The sequence below is a fragment of the Hyla sarda genome, chromosome 8 (assembly GCF_029499605.1).
Source record: "Hyla sarda isolate aHylSar1 chromosome 8, aHylSar1.hap1, whole genome shotgun sequence".
NCBI lineage: Eukaryota > Metazoa > Chordata > Amphibia > Anura > Hylidae > Hyla > Hyla sarda.
Window position 1 is genome coordinate 224,130,968 of NC_079196.1, and position 23,965 is coordinate 224,154,932.

General features: G+C 40.3%; 1 protein-coding gene across 4 annotated transcripts; it reads left to right on the top strand.

Moving 5' to 3' along the window:
* Positions 1-85: 85 nt before the first annotated feature.
* Positions 86-23,455, top strand: LOC130285183 (E3 ubiquitin/ISG15 ligase TRIM25-like). 4 transcript variants are annotated; one of them, XM_056536495.1, is made up of 3 exons: positions 132-225; positions 10,708-10,836; positions 21,283-23,455. In XM_056536495.1, the coding sequence occupies exon 3, from the start codon at positions 21,284-21,286 to the stop codon at positions 23,006-23,008; it is 1,725 nt and encodes a 574-aa protein (XP_056392470.1). In that variant the 5' UTR covers positions 132-225; positions 10,708-10,836; position 21,283; the 3' UTR covers positions 23,009-23,455. The 4 variants fall into 4 exon arrangements, with proteins under 4 accessions (XP_056392469.1, XP_056392470.1, XP_056392472.1 ...); XM_056536494.1 differs by lacking the exon at positions 10,708-10,836 and having other exon boundaries at positions 86-225; XM_056536497.1 differs by lacking the exon at positions 10,708-10,836 and having other exon boundaries at positions 219-354.
* The last annotated feature ends 510 nt before the right edge of the window (positions 23,456-23,965 follow it).

Here is a 23,965-nt window from a genome sequence, read left to right on the forward strand (position 1 = left end):
CCTGTGTGGACTGACCAATCACCATGGAGATACTAGTCCCGCCCCCACAGCACTAAAAACAAGTCAGTCAGTCACAGCCTCCTCAGCCAATCAGAAGCTGCTGTGGTTGTCACGTGGGAGGCGTCCGGAGGCGGGAAAAGAGCAGCTCGTCAAGCACCTGTGGTAGAGGAGAGTGTGAGGCGGTGACCTGAGAGGATCCATCTCCTCACGGACTCCGAGCACTGAGTGAGTCCGGGGAACTGTAATTACCGCCTGTCCTTGTGTCTCCTTACTTCATTGTGTATGGAGCTTTGTTACACTGTCCCAGTGTAGGTGCTGTTAGGATGTGCTGCAGGCACTGCTGTGGGACTACAGGTACCAGCATGCCCTGTTATGTGAAGCTGGGGGGTGAATGGGTGGCAGCAGCAGCTCCTCCTGATCCAGGGGACTATGGTAGAACTATGGGAAGTGAGATATAAATATATATATAAAAAAAATTATATATACATAGAGAGAGAGAGAGAGCGCTAATAAATATATGGAGAGAGCTAATAAATATATAGAGAGCGCTAATAAATATATAGAGAGCGCTAATAAATATATATAGAGAGCGCTAATAAATATATAGAGAGCGCTAATAAATATATAGAGAGCGCTAATAAATATATATAGAGAGCGCTAATAAATATATAGAGAGCGCTAATAAATATATAGAGAGAGCTAATAAATATATAGAGAGCTAATAAATATATAGAGAGCGCTAATAAATATATAGAGTGCTAATAAATATATAGAGAGTGCTAATAAATATATGGAGAGAGCTAATAAATATATAGAGAGCGCTAATAAATATATAGAGAGCGCTAATAAATATATATAGAGAGCGCTAATATATAGAGAGCGCTAATAAATATATAGAGAGAGCTAATAAATATATAGAGAGCTAATAAATATATAGAGAGCGCTAATAAATATATAGAGTGCTAATAAATATATAGAGTGCTAATAAATATATGGAGAGAGCTAATAAATATATAGAGAGCGCTAATAAATATATAGAGAGCGCTAATAAATATATAGAGAGAGCTAATAAATATATAGAGAGCTAATAAATATATAGAGAGCGCTAATAAATATATAGAGTGCTAATAAATATATAGAGTGCTAATAAATATATGGAGAGAGCTAATAAATATATAGAGAGCGCTAATAAATATATAGAGAGCGCTAATAAATATATATAGAGAGCGCTAATATATAGAGAGCGCTAATAAATATATAGAGAGCGCTAATAAATATATAGAGAGCGCTAATAAATATATAGAGAGAGCTAATAAATATATAGAGAGAGCTAATAAATATATAGAGAGCGCTAATAAATATATAGAGAGCGCTAATAAATATATAGAGAGCGCTAATAAATATATAGAGAGAGCTAATAAATATATGGAGAGAGCTAATAAATATATGGAGAGAGCTAATAAATATATGGAGAGAGCTAATAAATATATAGAGAGAGCTAATAAATATATAGAGCGCTAATAAATATATAGAGAGAGCTAATAAATATATAGAGAGAGCTAATAAATATATAGAGAGAGCTAATAAATATATAGAGAGCGCTAATAAATATATAGAGAGCGCTAATAAATATATAGAGAGCGCTAATAAATATATAGAGAGCGCTAATAAATATATATAGAGAGCGCTAATATATAGAGAGCGCTAATAAATATATAGAGAGCGCTAATAAATATATAGAGAGCGCTAATAAATATATAGAGAGAGCTAATAAATATATAGAGAGAGCTAATAAATATATAGAGAGAGCTAATAAATATATAGAGAGAGCTAATAAATATATAGAGAGCGCTAATAAATATATAGAGAGCGCTAATAAATATATAGAGAGCGCTAATAAATATATAGAGAGAGCTAATAAATATATGGAGAGAGCTAATAAATATATGGAGAGAGCTAATAAATATATGGAGAGAGCTAATAAATATATAGAGCGCTAATAAATATATAGAGAGAGCTAATAAATATATAGAGAGAGCTAATAAATATATAGAGAGAGCTAATAAATATATAGAGAGCGCTAATAAATATATAGAGAGCGCTAATAAATATATATAGAGAGCGCTAATAAATATATAGAGAGCGCTAATAAATATATATAGAGAGCGCTAATAAATATATGGAGAGAGCTAATAAATATATAGAGAGAGCTAATAAATATATAGAGAGCTAATAAATATATAGAGAGCTAATAAATATATAGAGAGCTAATAAATATATAGAGAGCTAATAAATATAGAGAGAGAGCTAATAAATATATAGAGAGAGCTAATAAATATATAGAGAGCTAATAAAGATATGGAGAGAGCTAATAAATATATAGAGAGAGCTAATAAATATATATAGAGAGCGCTAATAAATATATATAGAGAGCGCTAATAAATATATATAGAGAGCGCTAATAAATATATATAGAGAGCGCTAATAAATATATATAGAGAGCGCTAATAAATATATATAGAGAGCGCTAATAAATATATATAGAGAGCGCTAATATATAGAGAGCGCTAATAAATATATAGAGCGCTAATAAATATATAGAGAGAGCTAATATATAGAGAGCGCTAATAAATATATAGAGAGCGCTAATAAATATATAGAGAGCGCTAATAAATATATAGAGAGAGCTAATAAATATATAGAGAGAGCTAATAAATATATGGAGAGCGCTAATAAATATATAGAGAGCTAATAAATATATAGAGAGCGCTAATAAATATAGAGAGCGCTAATAAATATATAGAGAGCTAATATATAGAGAGCGCTAATAAATATATAGAGAGAGCTAATAAATATATAGAGAGAGCTAATAAATATATGGAGAGAGCTAATAAATATATGGAGAGAGCTAATAAATATATGGAGAGCGCTAATAAATATATAGAGAGCTAATAAATATATAGAGAGCGCTAATAAATATATAGAGAGCGCTAATAAATATATAGAGAGAGCTAATAAATATGTGGAGAGAGCTAATAAATATGTGGAGAGAGCTAATAAATATATAGAGAGCGCTAATAAATATATAGAGAGCGCTAATAAATATATAGAGAGCGCTAATAAATATATAGAGAGCGCTAATAAATATATAGAGAGAGCTAATAAATATATGGAGAGAGCTAATAAATATATAGAGAGCGCTAATAAATATATAGAGAGCGCTAATAAATATATAGAGAGCGCTAATAAATATATAGAGAGCGCTAATAAATATATATATATATATATATATATATATATATATATGAGAGATAATAAATATATAGAGAGAGAGAGAGAGAGAGATAATAAATATATAGAGATAATAAATAGAGAGATAATAATAAAAAAAATATATATAGAGAGAGAGATAATAAATATATAGAGATAATAATAATAAAAAATATATATAGAGAGACCCCCTATGACCTTTTTAATTTTCCGTAATATAAGAGCCTTATTTTATTTGCGCCGTGATCTATAGTTTGTATTGGTATCATTTTTGTTTACATGGGGCTTCATTATTTTTTTTTTTATTTTTTTTTAACGCTTACACCATTCACCATATGGTTTTAGAAGTTTTCTTTATTAGAGATGAGCAAACTTCCAGTAATTTGATTCATCACGAACTTCTCTGCTCGGCAGTTGCTGACTTTATCCTGCATAAATTAGTTCAGCTTTCAGGTGCTCCGGGAGCTGGAGACTTTCCTAGGACTGTATCCACCTTTTCCAGCCACCGGAGCACCTGAAAGCTGAACTCATTTATGCAGGCTAAAGTCGGCAACCGCCAAGCCGAGAAGTTCGTGACGAATCAAATTACTGGAAGTTCGCTCATCTCTAATTACAATATATCAGACATATGCACACACAGCGATACCCAATATGCTGTGGGTGCGCTACTGACCGTCCCTAGAGTGAGCCTTCTGCTGTGCCCCTGTGTTGTCTGCTCGTTGCAGCAATCCGCCGCTATGAGCAGACACACAGGGATCTGTGAGTCAGGTTCTCATATGCAGTGTACTCGTAGACATCCCTGAGCTAGGCTGAGAGTGGCCGTAATGTGTGAGTACACTGCGCATGTGTGCACGACTCGCTAGTCCCTGTGTGTCTGCTCGTAGCGGCAAATTGCTGTTACGAGCAGGACGCATGGGCACAGCTGGAGGCACACTCTAGGGACCTTCAGTAGCTCATCTGCAGCATCAAATATGATGCTGATGTGCTACATGTGACCCTACCCGTATAATAAATCTTTCAATTTCTTATTACGTTTCAATGCTGTGATATAGCATTGATCAGTGATATTGGTGCTCTGCCTCTCTAGCCTAAGGCAGACTGTACAAGAAGAGCAACATGTAAGCAGGACACCTCTGGCTGCCATCTTTACATTCCAAGACTGCCACTCTGGGCAGAGGAGGTCCCGATCAGAGCCCCGAACCTACCAGCACCTGTCATTTTAAATTTTATATAGAAGGGTGGCAGGCAGCAGTGGAAAGTCTCGGCATCTGATATTCACAGACTATGAAGTGAGTCCTCTAGTGTGCACAGGCTGTACATGTATGCTCTGTCATTATGGGTTAGGGCTTGTTCACACGGCCGTCTGTCCCCGTGTTTTTATCCCTGTTTCAGTTCCGTTTTTGCAGACTGTAAATGGATTTAAAACTGTTTTTAAAAAAATTCCATTCATGTCAATGGGATTTTTTTACAATCCGTTTGCACCCGTCTGCACTCATTTCCGTTTTTTTCATGGAAGAAAAAAACGGCACATGCAGTATTTTTTCTTCCGTGAAAAAAATGGAAGAAAACACGGACATCATAATTTTAACATTCAATTCTATGGCAAACGGATGAACCTTTAATGTCATCCGTTTGCACCCGGGTTTAAAATATCCGTAATTAGATCTGAGCATGCTCAGAAGAGGTGACATCTGCAGACTCCTACAGTGTTGTGGGACTACTACCACTCTCATCATGGAAACAAGTCTGTCCCATGGTGGGAGTAGTAATTCCCCGGCTGCAGGAGTCTGCTGGTGGCTGGGGGGACTACATTAGTGTTTGTTCAACTACCACCATCATGGAATAGTCTGTAGTACAGGGGTTGAGGGATTGATCGCACCTGGTCTCACTTCTGAGACCCGATCAGAAGTTATTAAGCAGGGGAGCGGGCGGCATGGTCCGCAACCCTGTGATGTACACGATGTATTTTACTTTCATTTTTAAATTCACCGCAGGGAACTCTGAATGGCCCGTACTGAGGAGCCAATCAAGGCTCCCTGCAGGGTTTTTAAAATGGACAATGCATATTAACCCCTCAGGGTTTTTCAGTTTTTGCACTTTCGTTTTTTCCTCCTTACCTTTTAAAAATCATAACCCTTTCAATTTTCCACCTAAAAATCCATATTATGGCTTATTTTTTGCATCACCAATTCTACTTTGCAGTGACATTAGTAATTTTACCCAAAAATTCACGGCAAAACGGAAAAAAAAATCATTGTGCGACAAAATCGAAGAAAAGCCATTTTGTAACTTTTGGAGGCTTCCGTTTCTACGCAGTGCATATTTCGGTAAAAATTACACCTTAGCATTATTCTGTAGGTCCATACGGTTAAAATGATCCCCTACTTATATAGGTTTGATTTTGTCGTACTTCTGGAAAAAATCATAACTACATGCAGTAAAATGTATACGTTTAAAAATTTCATCTTCTGACCCCTATAACTTTTTTATTTTTCCACGTACAGGGCGGTATGAGGGCTCATTTTTTGCGCCATGATCTGAAGTTTTTATCGGTATAACTTTGGTTTTGATCAGACTTTTTGATCACTTTTTTTATTCATTTTTTAATGGTATAAAAAGTGACCAAAAATAGGTTTTTTTGGACTTTGGAATTTTTTTGCGCGTACACCATTGACCGTGCAGTTTAATTAATGATATATTTTTATAGTTCGGACATTTACGCACGCGGCGATACCACATATGTTTTTTTTTTTTTTTTACACTGTTTTATTTTTTTAGGGGAAAAGGGGGGTGATTCAAACTTTTATTAGGGAAGGGGTTAAATGACCTTTATTAACACTTTTTTTTACTTTTTTTTTGCAGTGTTACAGCTCCCATAGGGACCTATAACACTGCACACACTGATCTCTCATGCTGATCACTGGCGTGTATTAACACGCCTGTGATCAGTGTTATCAGCGCTTGACTGCTCCTGCCTGGATCTCAGGCACGGAGCAGTCATTCGTCGATCGGACACCAAGAGGCAGGTAAGGGCCCTCCCGGTGTCCTGTAACCTGTTCGGGACGCCGCAATTTCACCGTGTGACATCGCGGGAGTCGGCAGAGGACGTAAATATACGTCCTGCGTTGTTAAGGAGTTAAAAGCGCAGTGGGGGGCAAGATATATATTTATAAAGATATAACCCCCCCAGTATATATACGTGGGCGCATTTATAATATAACCCCTGCAGTGTGTATATATATTCGAACCACCCCCCCCCCCCCCCCCGCAGGCGCAATTATCAATATATACCCCCCTGCCGGCGCATTTGTGATGCCCCGTTGGCGCATATGTCATTAATGCAGCGCCATCTGTGAAAAGCATTTTACGCACAGAGCATCGCACCAGCCGGCGTGATGCTGCTGTTAGAAAACAATTCATACATAGCGCTGCAGGGGCTTATTATATAGAAGTGCTGTGGGGGCCAGATATATAGTATTATCTGGCCCCCACAGCACTTCTATATAATATGCCCCTGCAGCGCTATGTATGAATAGTATTCTATCAGCAGCATCGCGGCGGCTGGTGTGATGCTCTGCGCGTAAAATTCTTTTCACAGATGGCGCTGCATTAATGACATATGCGCCAGCGGGGCATCACAAATGCGCTGGCGGGGGGGTATATATTGATAATTGTGCCTGAGGGGGGTATATAATTATAAATGCACCTGCGGGGGGGTCACATATATATGCTGCGGGGTATATATTTTTGTGCTGGCAGGGGTTATATAGCGCTATATATCTTGCCCCCCACAGCGCTTTTAATATACATTGTCCATTTTAAAAAACCCGCAGGGAGCCCTGATTGGCTCCTCAGTACAGGCCATTCAGAGCTCCCTGCGGGGAATTTAAAAATTAAAGTAAAATACATCGTGTACATCACAGGGTTGCGGACCATGCCGCCCGCTCCCCTGCTTAATAACTTCTGATCGGGTCTCAGAAGTGAGACCAGGTGCGATCAATCCCTCAGCCCCTGTACTACAACCCCCATCATGGAACACTCTGTTCCATGATGGGGGTAGTATTACAATCACTAATGTAGCCTCCCCAGCCACCGGCAGACTCCTGCAGCCAGGAACTACTACTCCCACCATGGATACAAGTCTGTTCCATGATGGGAGTAGTAGTAGTCCTGGCTGCAGGAGTCTGTAGGTGGCTGATTTTTCATACAAAAAAAATAAATATATAATATCACGGTTCAAACAGCCGTTTGATCGCCTGTTTCTATCCTTTTTTTTTTTATTTTTTTATTTTTATTTTTTTTTACGGAATGGGGGCAAACGGTCGTGTGAACGCACCCTTAAAGGGGTATTTTTTTCACAACTGGTGCCAGATTTGTAAAATACTTCTAGTTAAAAATCTTAACCCTTCCAGTACTTACCAGCCAAAGGGTGTCTGGGCATGCTTGGAGTTGTAGTTTTGCAGGAGCTTCTAGTGAGGAAACCTATACAACGTTCTTCGTCTTGTGTGGCAGTATTTTGTCCTTTGCATACTGGTAATATTGATAACACCGTGGACATGGAAATCGGAATTTCCGCCATGGGCACAGCGTAGCAGAATCTCAGTGCATTCAACGGGACTCTGCTGCTCAAGAATCTCCATGCAGAATTCTAATGTGGAATTCCGTACTGAAATTCCATGGTGTGGCCATAGCCTCAGGCTATGTTCACATGGCAGAAATTCTGCTATTGGGCTAAAATTTTGTTCTGCAAAGCTTGCTGTGGACGTTTTGTTTAATTTGAACGGGATTTCTGCTCAAAACACAGAATTCTGCTCGGAATTCTGCAAAATTTAAAGACTTGTTCAATGTCTTTGCAGAATCCAGAAAGCAGAATTTCCCAGTGTAAATGCTGCCATGTGAATAGGACGGAGGAATCCCCATTCAATTCAATGTGCAGTAAATTTTGCTGATTCTTCCATTGGAATTCCACATGAAAATTCTGCCATGTGAACATACAGGTTTTCACACAGGTTGTTTTTTTTTTTCTTTTTTTTTTTACTGCAGTTTTTGAGCCAAAGTCAGAAGTGGATCCAGCTGGAAGAAGTATAAGGCCTTCCTTTATATTTCCCATTCCTTTTGAATACACTTTTGGCTTTGGGTCCAAAACTGCAGTGGGAGTTTAAAAAAAATAAATAAAAAATGCCAGAAAATAAAACTGTGTGAAAACTAAACTTAGGCTAAGTTACCACTAGTTTTTTTAAAAAATTTCTGGCAATTACTTACACTTCTCCATTATGGATCCACTTCTGACTTTGGCTCAAAAACTGCAGAGGCAGTTTTCCAAAAACTGCCAGAAAATAAACCAAGTGGATACTTAGCCTTAGTGGTCATTTGATAACCAGAACTGACCACTTGTCCAAAACACACAAAAAAGGTGTAAATGTTTCTGTTATGTTTTTTTTATTTCTGTGTATGTTCAATTGGTTTTGGTTTTAAATCCTGACCCAGGTTTAACTTTTAGACTTCGTGCATACTTATTTGGACAGTTTTCAAATATGCTAGATTTATCATTTATTAGTGTATCGGCCTGATCTGTAAATCTGGCGCATCTGAAAACTGGTTTAAAGGGGTACTCCGGTGAAAACCTTTTTTCTTTTAAATCAACTGGTGGCAGAAAGTTAAACATATTTGTAAATTACTTATATTAAAAAATCTTAATCCTTCCAGTACTTATTAGCTGCTGAATGCTACAGAGGAAATTCCTTTCTTTTTGGAACACTGATGACATCACGAACACAGTGCTCTCTGCTGACATCTCTGTCCATTTTAGCAACCATGCATAGCAGATGCATGCTAAGGGCAGCATGGTGGCTCAGTGGTTAGCACTGCTGCCTTGCAGTGCTGGGGACTTGGGTTCAAATCCCACTAAGGACAACAATAAATAGTGTTTATTATTATTATTATAATGTCAGCAGAGAGAACTGTGGTCGTGATGTCATTAGAGAGCATTCCAAAAAGAAAAGAATTTAGTAGTAGTATTCAGCAGCTAATAAGTACAGGAAGGATTAAGATTTTTTAACCCCTTAAGGACTCAGGGTTTTTCCGTTTTTGCACTTTCGTTTTTTCCTCCTTACCTTTTAAAAATCATAACCCTTTCAATTTTCCACCTAAAAATCCATATTATGGCTTATTTTTTGCGTCGCCAATTCTACTTTGCAGTGACATTAGTCATTTTACCCAAAAATGCACGGCGAAACGGAAAAAAAAATCATTGTGCGACAAAATTGAAAAAAAAAACGCCATTTTGTAACTTTTGGGGGCTTCCGTTTCTACGCAGTGCATATTTCGGTAAAAATTACACCTTATCATTATTCTGTAGGTCCATACGGTTAAAATGATACCCTACTTATATAGGTTTGATTTTGTCGCACTTCTGGAAAAAATCATAACTACATGCAGGAAAATTTATACATTTAAAAATGTCATCTTCTGACCCCTATAACTTTTTTTTATTTTTCCACGTACGGGGCGGTATGAGGACTAATTTTTTGCGCCGTAATCTGAAGTTTTATTGGTATGATTTTTGTTTTGATCTGACATTTTGTTCACTTTTTATTCATTTTTTAATGTTATAAAAAGTTACCAAAATACGCTTTTTTGGACTTTGGAATTTTTTTGCGCGTACGCCATTGACCGTACGGCTTAATTAATGATATATTTTTATAGTTCGGACATTTACGCACGCGGCGATACCACATATGTTTATTTTTTTTTTTTTTACACTGTTTTATTTTTTTTATGGGAAAAGGGTGGTGATTCAAACTTTTATTAGGGAAGGGGTTAAATGACCTTTATTAACACTTTTTTTACCTTTTTTTTTTTGCAGTGTTATAGGTCCCATAGGGACCTATAACACTGCACACACTGATCTCTCATCCTGATCACAGGCGTGTATTAACACGCCTGTGATCAGCATTATCGGCACTTGACTGCTCCTGCCTGGATCTCAGGCACGGAGCAGTCATTTGTCGATCGGACACCGAGGAGGCAGGTAAGAGCCCTCCCGGTGTCCGATCAGCTGTTCGGGACGCCGCGATTTCACCGCGGCGGTCCCGAACAGCCCGACTGAGCAGCCGGGATACTTTCAGTTTCACTTTAGAAGCGGCGGTCAGCTTTGACCGCCGCTTCTAAAGGGTTAATACCGCACATCGCCGCGATCGGCGATGTGTGGTATTAGCCGCGGGTCCCGGCCGTTGATTAGCGCCGTGACCCACGCGATATGATGCGGGATCGCGGAGCGATCCCGCTTCATATCGCGGGAGCCGGCGCAGGACGTAAATATACGTCCTGCGTAGTTAAGGGGTTAATAGAAGTAATTTACAAATATGTTTAACTTTCTGCCACCAGTTGATTTAAAAGAAAAAAGGTTTTCAACAGAGTACCCCTTTAACCCCCTAGGGGACACATGCAGTGAATGTACAGCTGCATGATTCTTCGTGCAAAGTATTACCAGAGGAACTTAAAACCAAAGGAGGAACAGGAATTCAAACTGCACTGACCAAGAGCAGGACCTCAGCAGTGATACAGGTAAGTGATTTTATTGACCGACATGCAACACGTTTCGCTGCGCATGCGCAGCTACATCAGACATAGCGGATAAACAGGTAACTACAGCTATATAAAAGTACATTAACCCCATAGTAGCCAAACATTAACCCTTTTGTATTCCTTCAATGGTTGCAATTAGAGATCAGCGAACTTACAGTAAATTCGATTTGTCACGAACTTCTCAGCTCGGCAGTTTGACTTATCCTGAATAAATTAGTTCAACTTTCAGGTGCTCCGGTGGGAACAGTCCTAGGAGACTCTTTCCTAGGACTGTATCCACCTTTTCCAGCCCACCGGAGCACCTGAAAGCTGAACTAATTTATGCAGGATAAGTCATCAACAGCCGAGAAGTTCGTGACGAATCGAATTTACTGTAAATTCGCTCATCTCTAGTTGCAATAATAGGATTACATATCCAGTCAAAGAGTAAAAATAACAGTATACAATTAGTACTAGTAGGCAGCTACAAGGTTTACACACTTGAAAAAAAATATATGAATAACCGTAATATATAGTATATAAGTATATTACTATTATAAGCCAATATATATACATAAAAATATACCACTTAAAATAAATACCGTATTTATCTGCATATTTTTTAGGCTAAAATTTTTAGCCTAAAGTCTATCTGCGCTTTATACGCCGATAAGCCGCTGCAGTTAAATGATTTAAAGCGGGCGCTTTAAATCAATGTGAATTCGGGTAGAAAAACAGACATGGTGTACATCTACAATCTTGTATAGTGATCTGATTGCTTCTCAGCATAATATCAAAAACTAACAAGTTGTTAGTATACATTTTTGATCAAAAAGTACAAGCCCACTCGCCAGGTCAAGGCCACCTATCCAGAGTGGGTCCCTAGCATAAAATGGCGCAGCACCGGGCGGCGACCACCACCGCCGCGACACCAATGCCCAGAGGGTGGAACGACCCACCGGCAGAGCGGCCCCAATGCCACTCAAACCAGTCTATGGGCCGCACCCCCCCACAAACATGGTGCCACGGCAGCAATGGACACCGCACAGCACCACACTAATGTGAACAAGGTGTAATGGCTCACTTACCATACTACTGGGAGAGCATGGTAAGTGTGCTGTTACACCTTGTTCACACTGGTGTGGTGCTGTGCGGCGTCCGTTGCTGCCGTGGCACCATGTCTGTGGGGGGTGCGGCCCATAGACTGGTTTGAGTGGCATTGGGGCCGCTCTGCCAGTGGGTCATTTCCCCCTGTGGGCAGTGGTGTCGCGGCGGTGGTGGTCGCCGCCCAGTGCTACGCCATTTTATGCTAGAGACGTTAGGGACCCACTCTAAATAGGTGGCCTTGACGTGGCGAGTGGGCTTGTACTTTTTGATCAAAAATGTATACTAACAACAGCCTGGACGCTGACGAGCACAGCGCAGCTCCCTGCCTGACAGACGGGAGCAAGTGCTGTGCATGCTGCATGGCGCACCTCAGCTACATTGAACACTGCCTGCAGTGAGCAAGCTTTGAAAGAGGATTATGAAGGAACTACTGGGTGAAAATGAAAAAGAAAAACTGCGGGGGGCAGGTAATGAAGAGGGCAACATACCAGCAGCATAATATAAAGCAATGGAGATAGATTCCAGCGATACCTGCCACTATTTGGGATATTTTCTGGAATTGATTCTAGAATGGTTAGGCATAGATCTGCATTACCTTGATTAGCTACACTAAAATGACGAGAAATGCTATGGTTTAAAAAATTGTGTTTATTCATGCGGGATCAGTACGACCCACAGATTGTAAACGACAGCTACAGGATAATAAATAGCAAATTCTGTTTCAGAATTTTAGGAAGCTTTTAATTAAAAATGCACGTTTTTTGTCATATTGCAACAGAGGCAGCAATTTTTCCACAAGGGAAACCACCAGTATTATCCTGAAACTGTACAGTGGGCTCATCATTTTTATTTTCTATGAACCTACTAGGAGCCATCAACTTACGTAAATTTCGAGGGCGCCTAAACGGAACATTGGGATTAGAGGGTAAAAGATCTTTTAATATGAGATCATTTTAGTACAATTGGCCAGTTTCTTTTTAAAATTCTTCTTTGTGTCCCATTACTATTATAGTTTTGTTATAAAATTTAAAGTTCTTATTCACAATTTCAGTTTTTTTAAATTTTATTTTTGTTAATTTTTTTTTTTTGATTTACCGTTGCGGCTAAATCGGATAGTTTTTGTTTATAAAAAACATTGTTTTCCACTAGAGTACCCATTTAGGCATCATATGTATAAGACAAAATACTATGTATGATAATATTACATAACTCTAAATAGTAGTCATATAGTTACCCATTATACCAGTATACAAGAAGGAATATTATCACCATACATACCATCATACTGTGCACTGACCAAATCCTGTATACTGAGACCAATGTTACCAATAATATCAGTATACAAGGAGGAATATTATCGCCATACATATAACCATCATACTGTTACTGACCAAATCCTGTATACCAATAATACCAGTATACAAGGAGGAATACAGGGGTGTGGAAATAAAAAATAAAATAAAAATAAAAAACGGGGACTAAAGCGGGAGCCCAATTTTCTTGTCCGTCATGACAATCCACTTGTCCTGGTACACAAAATAAGCCAGGACCAAGCCCGTATGGTATGAAGTAAGCTCAGGAGCTGAGCTCTCTTCAGTGTTGCGCCGCCTCGCTGTATAAACATGGCGTTCTGTTGTAAGGTGTTAATTCGGTGCTCGCGGCATCTGGGACTTGTGTCCTGGATCCCTGAATGGTGCCCTCATCCAAAGCAGGGCTAAATCCTTGTAAAAATCACCTGCCCAGAACTGTATGTGTCAAGCAATAGGATTTCCACAACCCTGGAATATTATCATATATATTAACATCTTACTGTTACTGATCAAATCCTGTATATTGAAACAATATTATCAACAATACCATGGGACAAATTATAACCACACAAAGACTAGATGGCCCCATTGCCACTAAATGGGCTGCTGGGACCATGTAGGATGGACAACCAGGGAATGATGTGCTATACAAGGGGGGGGGGGGGGGGGGAAAGAAAATTATATTTAAAAGAATAATACGTATTAACCCCTTAACGACGCATATTTACGTCCTGCGCCGGCTCCCGCGATATGAAGCGTGATCGCTCCACGATCCCGCATCATATCGCATCGGTTCCTGCGCTCATCAACGGCCGGGACCCGCGGCTAATACCACACATAGCCGATCGCGGCGATGTGTGGTATTAACCCTTTAGAAGCGGCGGTCAAAGCTGACCGCCGCTTCTAAAGTGAAAGTGACCCGGCTGCTCAGTCGGGCTGTTCGGGACCGCCGCGGTGAAATCGCGGCATCCCGAACAGCTTGCAGGACACCGGGAGGGCGCTTACCTGCCTCCTCGGTGTCCGATCGGCGAATGACTGCTCCGTGCCTTAGATCCAGGCAGGAGCAGTCAAGCGCAGAGAACACTGATCACAGGAGTGTTAATACACGCCTGTGATCTGTGTAAAAGATCAGTGTGTGCAGTGTTATAGTTCCCTATGGGACCTATAACACTGCAAAAAAAAAAGTGTTAATAAAGGTCATTTAACCCCTTCCCTAATAAAAGTTTGAATCACCCCCCTTTTCCCATAAAAAAAAAAAACATATGTGGTATCGCCGCGTGCGTAAATGTCCGAACTATAAAAATATATCATGTATTAAACCGCGCGGTCAATGGCGTATGCACAAAAAAATTCCAAAGTAAAAAAAAAAGCGCATTTTTGGTCACTTTTTATACCATTAAAAAGTGATCAAAAAGTCCGATCAAAACAAAAATCATACCGATAAAAACTTCAGATCACGGCGCAAAAAATGAGACCTCATACCGCCCTGTACATGGAAAAATAAAAAAGTTATAGGGGTCAGAAAATGACATTTTTAAACGTATACATTTTCCTGCATGTAGTTATGATTTTTCCCATAAGTACGACAAAATCCAACCTATATAAGTAGGGGATCATTTTAACCGTATGGACCTACAGAATAATGTGTAATTTTTACCGAAATATGCACTGCGTAGAAACGGAAGCCCCCAAAAGTTACAAAATGGCGTTTTTTCTTCGATTTTGTCGCACAATGATTTTCTTTTCCGTTTCGCCGTGCATTTTTGGGTAAAATGACGAATGTCACTGCAAAGTAGAATTGGCGACGCAAAAAATAAGCCATAATATGGATTTTTAGGTGGAAAATTGAAAGGGTTATGATTTTTGAAAGGTAAGGAGGAAAAAAACGAAAGTGCAAAAACTGAAAAACCCTGAGTCCTTAACGGGTTAAGGTAGGTAGGTCGGTCACCGGGTGCGTAACTATGTAGGTTACTATATAGGTAGGAAGGTAGTTAGCTTGGTAGCTAGGTAGGGAAGCAGGTTACCAGGTAGCTACCAGAGAGGCAGCTTGGTAGGTAGGTTGCCAGGTAGTTAGGTAGTTAAATAGCCAGCTAGGTAGGTCACCAGGTAGGTATGTTGCCAGGTGGGTAGGTAGGTAGCCAGCTAAATCGCTTAGATGTAGGTAGCTATGTAGCTTGGGTAGGTAGTTCACGAGTTAGGTAGCTAGCCAATCTCTCTGTTGGTAGTTATGTCCCTATAAAGTAAATCACAAATAGAAAAAGGGAAATGCCGACACAGGTATAGCTTTAACACATAGTTCATAGGCAGGTAGTAGCTGGTATAGTAAAAGATGAACTCCATACACATCTCGGTTCCGGGTGCTCAATCCTTCAGGTTAAGTTGATATAGAAATATGCAAAGTAGATGTAGGAGGCACTCACCACCGGATTTCGTGTTAAAAAGTTAGTTTCTTTATTTCAGAAAATGCAGCAGCAGACAGGACGTGTGGACGCAGCACACTAAATACAGGTAACAGCTATTTCACGCGGCCTCTGGGCGCTTCATCAGACCACGCATTTGCTCTTCCGTTCAGGTATTTATGTCTAACTACCTGTGTGACGTCAGAGCAAGGGGCGTTTACACATACAATAAAACCACATACAGTGAAAAAGTTAAAATGTTTTAGTGTGACGAGTATTTATATAGATATCAGCTAAGTGCTAAGAGTATTGAACAAGGTATGTATAAAAATATACAAGAAAAATGCGATAGGGCGTACATTAGATAAAAGAGCTCAGATCCAGTCGATCATATAGTCCTAAATTGCCCTGCGCATTGGTTTTTAGTATCCATTTAGCTTCACACAGAAGCAGCACTTTTCGTCTATCTATTCCTTGCACAACGTGAACACGCTCTAGACCGAAAAAGGTAATTGTTTTAACATCTCCCCCGTGCTTGTCCAGGACATGTTGTATTAGTCTAGGGACCCTTTCTGTGTCTTTATCGAATGCACATGCTCTCGAAAGCATAGATTAAGTGCTCGAATGGTGCACCCTATTTAGAATCTTGATCAGGCGCATTGGATAGCATATACTACATAATTGGTCCTACAGTAGGTGTCTTTGATGGTTGCAGCTACGCCTCCTAAGGATACAGATTTATTTATAGAAAAGAAAGAACACCAGGAGCAATTTCCGCAGCGAAAATTTCCTACGGGGATCGCATTCTTTAACCAATTGTTACTTGCAGCTGGCGACTTAAATCTGCTGTTTACCAGCATATCACTAATATTTTTACATCTTTTAAAAGTGACCATTGGTTTATTTTTGGTGTAGTCCGCAAAGTCGGGATCGCTTTTCAAGATAGCCCAATTGTCAAATATAGCTTTCCTTACAATGGGGGCCATTGGGCTATATTGGAAAGAAAAACAAAAACGTTGCCCTTGATGATTGAAAGTACTGGGACTGATATTTTTTCCTTTTATGGAGCAAGTCAATGCTTTTTTTTTGCTAAAACCTTACTAAGGGCTGCGTCTAATAGTGGTCTAGGGTACCTTCTTTTTATCAGGCGCTCTCGCAAATCCCCTGCCTGCAGTAGAAAATCCGCATCAGTACTATTGATTCTTCTTAATCTTAAGAACTGTCCATACGGGACAGCCTTTTTTACATGTTCTGGATGGAAGCTTTGAAAATGGAGTAAAACGTTGGTTTGCGGTAACCAGTAGTTACCAGATCTGTTATTGAGTTTTACCTTTTGTGTCCAAAAACACTTTGTGGCTGTTTTGAAAGAAAATTTTAAATTCATTGTGTTTGAATCGTTCAGGACGGACACAAAGTCACTGAATTTATCTTATGCCCTATCGCATATTTCTGCACTTTTCTTGTATATTTTTATACATACCTTGTTGAATACTCTTAGCACTCTTAGCTGATATCTAATACTCGACACACTGAAACTTTTTTTTACTTTTTCACTGTATGTGGTTTTATTGTATGTGTAAACGTCCATTGCTCTGACGTCACACAGGTAGTTAGACATAAATACCTGAACGGAAGAGCAAAGGCGTGGTCTGATGAAGCACCCAGAGGCAGCGTGAAATAGCTGTTACCTGTGTTTAGTGTACTGCGTCCACACATGTCCTGTCTGCTGCTGCATTTTCTGAAATAAGGAAACAAACTTTTTAACATGAAATCCGGTGGTGAGTGCCTCTTACATCTACTTTGCATATCCCTATATAGTAACCCTTTCCTCAGTAGCCAGATATGATGTTCCAGGATGGGGGAAAAAAATCACTCCCTCCTGGCACACTCCGCGATCTCCTACACAGTACAGCTGGGCCACGTCCTTCCTCTACAGTGCAGGTGCTGAGGAATGATGTAATTGCACCTGCACTGCGTTGGGCACAGGTCATGTGTAAGCTGAAACTTCTTGCGGCCTACAATGACAGCGGAGCTTGCTCACCTTGAGATCCCGGGTAAGTGTCCTTACACCGTAATGTAGGAAGTAAGGAGCTTTTTCTTTCAGGGCATTTCCGTTTTCTCATTTGTTGGAGTCTACATGCCCATTCTTCACTTCTTCAGCTCGTTGTTCTTCATGTTTAACTTTTTATTTATGAAATTATGGAATGACATTGTTCTTCTTTCTAACTCCCAACTATCTTTTAGCCAGGGCTCCACAAATTCCAGATGCCAGGTCGCCATGGTGACTTAGGCTACTCTCACACTATGGTTCATAAATCCGTTATAAAACATCCGTTATATTCAATTCTATACTGATTTAACGGACATTATATAATGGATGAATAAAACGATTATAACGGATGAATAGATTTCTAACGTCTGTTAATTAAATGGATAAATGTTTATCCGTTAATACCTTATTATTAACGTCCGTTATATTCACCTTTGTTTGACCTCTCCCTGCCTGCACACCTTGCAACAGCTGAAGCTCCTCCTCCTACCTGAAGGGGAGGGTATAAAAGGATGCCACAATGATCCTGCCGCAGTCTGCATTTCAGCATTGAGAGGGAGAGTACGATCGGTTGCTTTGCTTGCTATCAGACTATTGGGGGGTGGGGGGGGGGGTGCAGGAGGGTGCACTACTCTGCCTCCTGGAGGAGGGGGGGGTGCTGGTGAAGTGCTATCAGGTGAGTGGCGGCGGATGAATATGGATACCCAGAACAGACTCCTACTGCTGCCTCCTGCTATCTGACCAGGAAGTAGAGGGCGTGTGACAGGGGGTGTGAGCACTACTTAACGTTCTCATGTGACTTGCACTAACGGACGTTAAATTAACAGACAATAACGGGTGTATTTTATAACGTCCGTTACGCCATAGGTTTCAATGTTTATAATTAACGGATCATTGAGCGTCCGTTAATTATTAACGGGAAATAAATACTGCATGTCCGTTCTATACTTCCGTTATAACTAACGGACGTTATTTTAACGGAACAAAAAAGGTACAAGCGGAAGATTAAAAATTCCCATAGACTTTAAGGATCCGTTATAAAAGACTTTATAACGGAATTTCATAATGGATCTTTAAACGGAAGAACTTTATAGTGTGAAAGCAGCCTTAGAATATCATCCTGGTGCCTAGGTGTTAGCCAAAGCACTGGCGACTTATATCATTTAGATAAACCCGGCAGCTGATATATCCCTTTTTTATTCCAGCGCTGAGCTTCCTGTGCCAAGAAGGACACTGCTTTGTGCTGCCACTGGTGGTGCCCGCAGTTGCCCTTGCCGCACTTCCTCTCATTCAGAGGCACCTTTCTGCTTTACTTCCTGTCACTGCTGTCACCCTCCCTCCCTGATGCACCTCCTTTTACTCTCTCCTGCTGCACCATCTCACTGTTGTCACCCTCCCATATGCTGCTCCTCTTTTCACTGTCACCCTCTTTCCTCCAGTGACTTCCTGTCACGGCTGTCACCCTCCCTTCAAAAAAGTGGGGAAAAAAGTCAATACTATGCAAAAATGTCAAAACATATAAAAAAAATTACTCTGGTTGTTTAAACTTTAGCTGGCTTCGAGATTTAAAGCAAATTTGTCAAGTCCTGCTCTTAGCTAACTGTGGACCAAACCAATGCACAGTCAATACCTACAGCAGGGGTCTCAAACTCAAATTATCTGGGGGCCACTGCAGGTAGCAACTGGGTGAGGCTGGGCCACATGCGTCCCTTACATATAATGCGCCCCTCATCATCCACCAGCAACCCCCCCATTTCCCCTACCCCCGTGTGGTAATAGCATGAGCTGACGGATGATGGGGGTGCTACTTCTGGGGGTTCCCCACATCAGGTAGGTAGACAGCAGGTTCCCCACATTAGGTAGAAGCCGGTTCCCCACATTAGGTAGCATTGTCGTTCTCCCCCACCCCCCGACACACACACAGACACCCAGACATAGACACACTTACCTGTCCTGCGCTTCTCCTCTCCGGCGGTGGCCTTGGGAGTGACGTCACCTCCTGTGTGGGTCTGCGGAGGGATGTCACATGCGCGACATCCCTCATCAGATTCTGGCCGGCCAACCGCAGTCCGAAAGGAGAAAGGCGGGGTAAGTGAAGCATTTAGCGCTGCTTGCCCAAAGCAGGGCTAAATGCCTGAAGAAGTTACCTGCCCGGCGCCCGGAACTGCATTTTTTAAAATTTTTTATTTTATTTCACATGGGTCTCTTTAAATGTTAATAACTTTAGAACACTTTTTCTGAGTGGAACGATTCTGAGATTGTATTTTCGTGACATATTGTACCTTTTTATAAGTTGTGCATTTTTGTTGACACATGCAGCATTTTTTGTAAAAAACTCCAAAATATTGTGAAAAACTGGAACATTTCTGGCATTTTTGTATGGTGTACACTGTGCTGTAAAAGTGATGTTCTATTTATTCTGTAGGTCAGAACGATTATGGCGATTATTATTTTAATATAGCTTGCTGTTTTTTTTTTTCCTTTTCTGGCAAAATTCTTTTTCTGCCATTCATTTTCCAACAGCCGTAACTTTCTATTTTTCGTCCGACACCATTGAGTAAGGGCTTATTTTTTGTGGGATGAGCTGTACGTTTTATTGGTCGTTTTTGCAATACATGGTACCTTTTTGATCTTCTTCCCCCCCCCCCGCTATTTGTACCTAAATTGTCGAATTTTGGGTTTTATTTATTTCTTCGAAATTTTTTTTTTTACACCGTTCATTGTGCGGGATAATTTACATTATAGTTTTATAGTACACTTCATTACGGATGTGTCAATACCTATTATGTATATGGTTTTGTTTATCTCTTTTTGGCGATAATACAGGACTTTTATTGGGAAAAGGGCATTTTTTATTTTTACACTTCATACTTTTATTGAAGAACTTTTTATTTTATTTTTTACACGGCTATTAACCCTTTAGAGCGCTGCTGTCAATGTTGACAGCTGTGTCTAAAGGGACCTTTATTAACCATCCCTGGTGGTCCAGTGGGTTGGATTGTGGGAGGACGATCCACTATGGAGGTAGATGGAGGGCTTACCTTTCCTTCCCTGGCTGCCGTAGATCTGTATTTGATTGAGCCTGGCTAGAGCAGGCTCAATCAAATGAGCACAGGTTACATGGATCAATGGAGTTCAATAGAACTCTATTGATCTATATGAGGAATCTAATGATTCCTTCTAAAAGTCCTCTAAGGGACTAAAAGTGTATAAAGTAATAAAATATCAAAAAACACATTATCCCCTTCAATATTAAAAATTTACATCGCCGCCACCCCCCCCCCCCCCCCCCCCCTTTTCCCATTTTCCATACAAAAGTACATGCAAACATAATAAAAATGTATTTGGTATTGGCAAATGAGTAATTGTCCCAACTATTAAAATATAACATATATCCCGTACGGTCAATAAGGACACGTTTATGTGCAGTGGGCTTAAAAAATGTAGGTGTAGGTTGAGCCCCTAGAATCAATTTAAAGTGTCTATGAATGACTATCCAAAGATTATTATAAACTCTATACTTTATAGTTACAGTATGTTGAGCATTGATCTTTTTTTCTTTTTCTTTCACCTTATTCAGAATGGCGTCTGGTGATCTGAGGGACGAGCTGAATTGCTCCATCTGCCTGAACCTCTATACAGATCCCGTATCCCTGAGATGTGGACACAACTTCTGCCGCTTGTGTATTGCTCACGTGCTTGATACACAGGATGGGTCTAGAGGTTACTTATGTCCTGACTGCAGAGCCGCATATCCAAAGCGTCCGGTCCTGGAGAAGAACAGGAAGCTGGGTAATATAGTGGAGCATTTCTTATCTACTCAGCCTGATCTAGAGGAGACCAGAATCTTCTGTACTTACTGTACAAAGGCTCCTGTCCCAGCTGTAAAGTCCTGTTTGCACTGTGAGATCTCTCTATGTGATGAGCACCTGACAGCCCATAACAAGACCCTGGATCATGTATTAACAGAATCAACCCGCTCCTTTGGCAACAAAAAATGTCCCATCCACAAGAAGGTTCTGGAGCTTTACTGTCCGCAGGACGCATCTTGTCTGTGTGTGTTTTGCTGTCTGGTTGGTGAGCACAGGGGGCACCAGGTGGATCTTCTAGATGAGGCTTCTGAGAAAAAGAAGAAAAAACTGAGGAAATATCTGGATGAATTAAACTTACAAAAAGTAAATATTCAGACAAGAGTGCAGAATCTGCACGATCATCAGAGGAATATCCACGAGAGAACTTCCTTTAAGAGGAAGAACATGTGTGAATTATTTATGGACATTAAGAAGCAATTGGAAATGGCAGAGAAGAAAGTGCTGAGCGAGATCTCCCGACAGGAGGAGAAGATTGTGTCCCAGATATCTGATCTGATCAAGAAGCTGGAAATAAAGGAAGTTGAGCTGTCCAGGCAGATGTGTAACCTGGAGGAGATGTGTAATGTCACTGACCCTATAAGACTCCTACAAGAAAGTGACATTACAGTATGTGGTCATGGAGACGGTGAGATCACACAGAAAGATGATCGAAAGATCAAGTCTGAGGAGGATTCTGAAGTTTGTGTGTATGACACCAAAGTGCAGGATAACAGGACTGACCAAAACAATGTCCTACAAGAATCAGGGCAAGAAGCGTCCCATAGTGATAAGAGTATAGTAACAGAAGAAGCAGCTCCAGTCCTTGATCTGGGTGAGACGGCTGATGATCTGGATGAGGTTCTGATCTCAATGACCTTACACCGATCTATGAGGGATATTGTTACCAACGTAACACTACAGCTCGGGTTCCAGGTTCCAGATATATCACTGGATGTGGACACTGCCAATAATGAGGTGAAGATATCAGAAAATCTGAAAATGGCAAAAGATTCAGAAAAAGAAATGGACAGAACAGAATCTCCAGGAAGGTTTCTGATTTACTCCCAGGTATTAAGCAGATGTGTCCTCTCCTCAGGAAGACATTACTGGGAGGTAGAGTGGAACCAGATAGGAGAATGTGACATTGGAATGTCCTATCCTAGTATAAAAAGGGAAGGAGAGGAGTCTGCTATTGGATATAATGATAAATCTTGGAGTTTGAATATGAATGATGGAGAATACATAGCATTACACAACTCATTTGAATCAAATCTTAAGTCTGAATCAACATGTCCAACACTTGGAGTCTTCTTAGACTACGAGGCCGGACGTCTGTCCTTCTATGAGTTGTGTGACCCCATCAGACACTTATACACCTTCACCGCCTCCTTCACTGAACCCCTTCATCCTGCCTTCTATGTATATAGAGGGGCCTCTCTTACAATAAGGAGTTGAGTCCGCTGCATCCACATAACATAATATATTTTTTTTCCTTTCCTCGGATCCAGGCTTAATGTTATGAGCAAAATAGAAATGTTCTTAGTCCATTATCCTGAGACTATGTTTTCCTTATTTTTTTATTTCTACGGCATATTTATTGGTTTTCTATATTATTATTAGTTTAGAGTTTTGTGAAGCTGCAGATGTTACATTATGGTCCCGGGCAGATCTTCTTGTGGGAGTCACACTGTTCAGGATGGATTTTTATGGTCTGCCATACAGAGGTGCAGAGAGGTGGAGGCCGATAATAGTGAGCCAAAGGTGCAGCATTCTGTATCACCGAAGAACACAGGGACTAAGTTGGATTATGGGAGTTGAAGAGTTTCTATTTTGGGTTTAACATCATATTTTGTCAATGTTGATAAATAAAGATTTGTCACCATATTTCCTATTGCTTGATGCTTCTTTGAGAAATCCTGATCTACAAGGGGAGAAGGTGTGATAAATGTTTGAAGGGGCAAATGCTGGGACATTTAGTGTTCATGACAGCGGGGGTCCTGTGTGTGCTCAGATTCTTATCTCCTAAGGTAAAATGAAGAGTGTATCCACCTCTCCTACACAGCAGAGACACATGTATGGAGATATCCTTCCCTAGATGATATGTGTGTTAAATGCATAATAGAGATTAGCGAACTTCCAGTAATTTGATTTGTCACGAACTTCCCGGCTCGGCATTTGCTGACTTTAGCCTTCATAAAGGAGTTCAGCTTTCAGGTGCTCCGGTGGCTGGAAAAGGTGGATACAGTCCTAGGAGAGAGTCTCCAGCCACCGATGCACCTGAAAGGTGAACCTATTTATGCAGGCTAAAGTCAACAACTGCCGAGCTGAGAAGTTCGTGATGAATCGAATTACTGGAAGTTCGCTTATCTCTAATGCAGAATACTACAGACTACAGCCCCCACGCAGAGAACC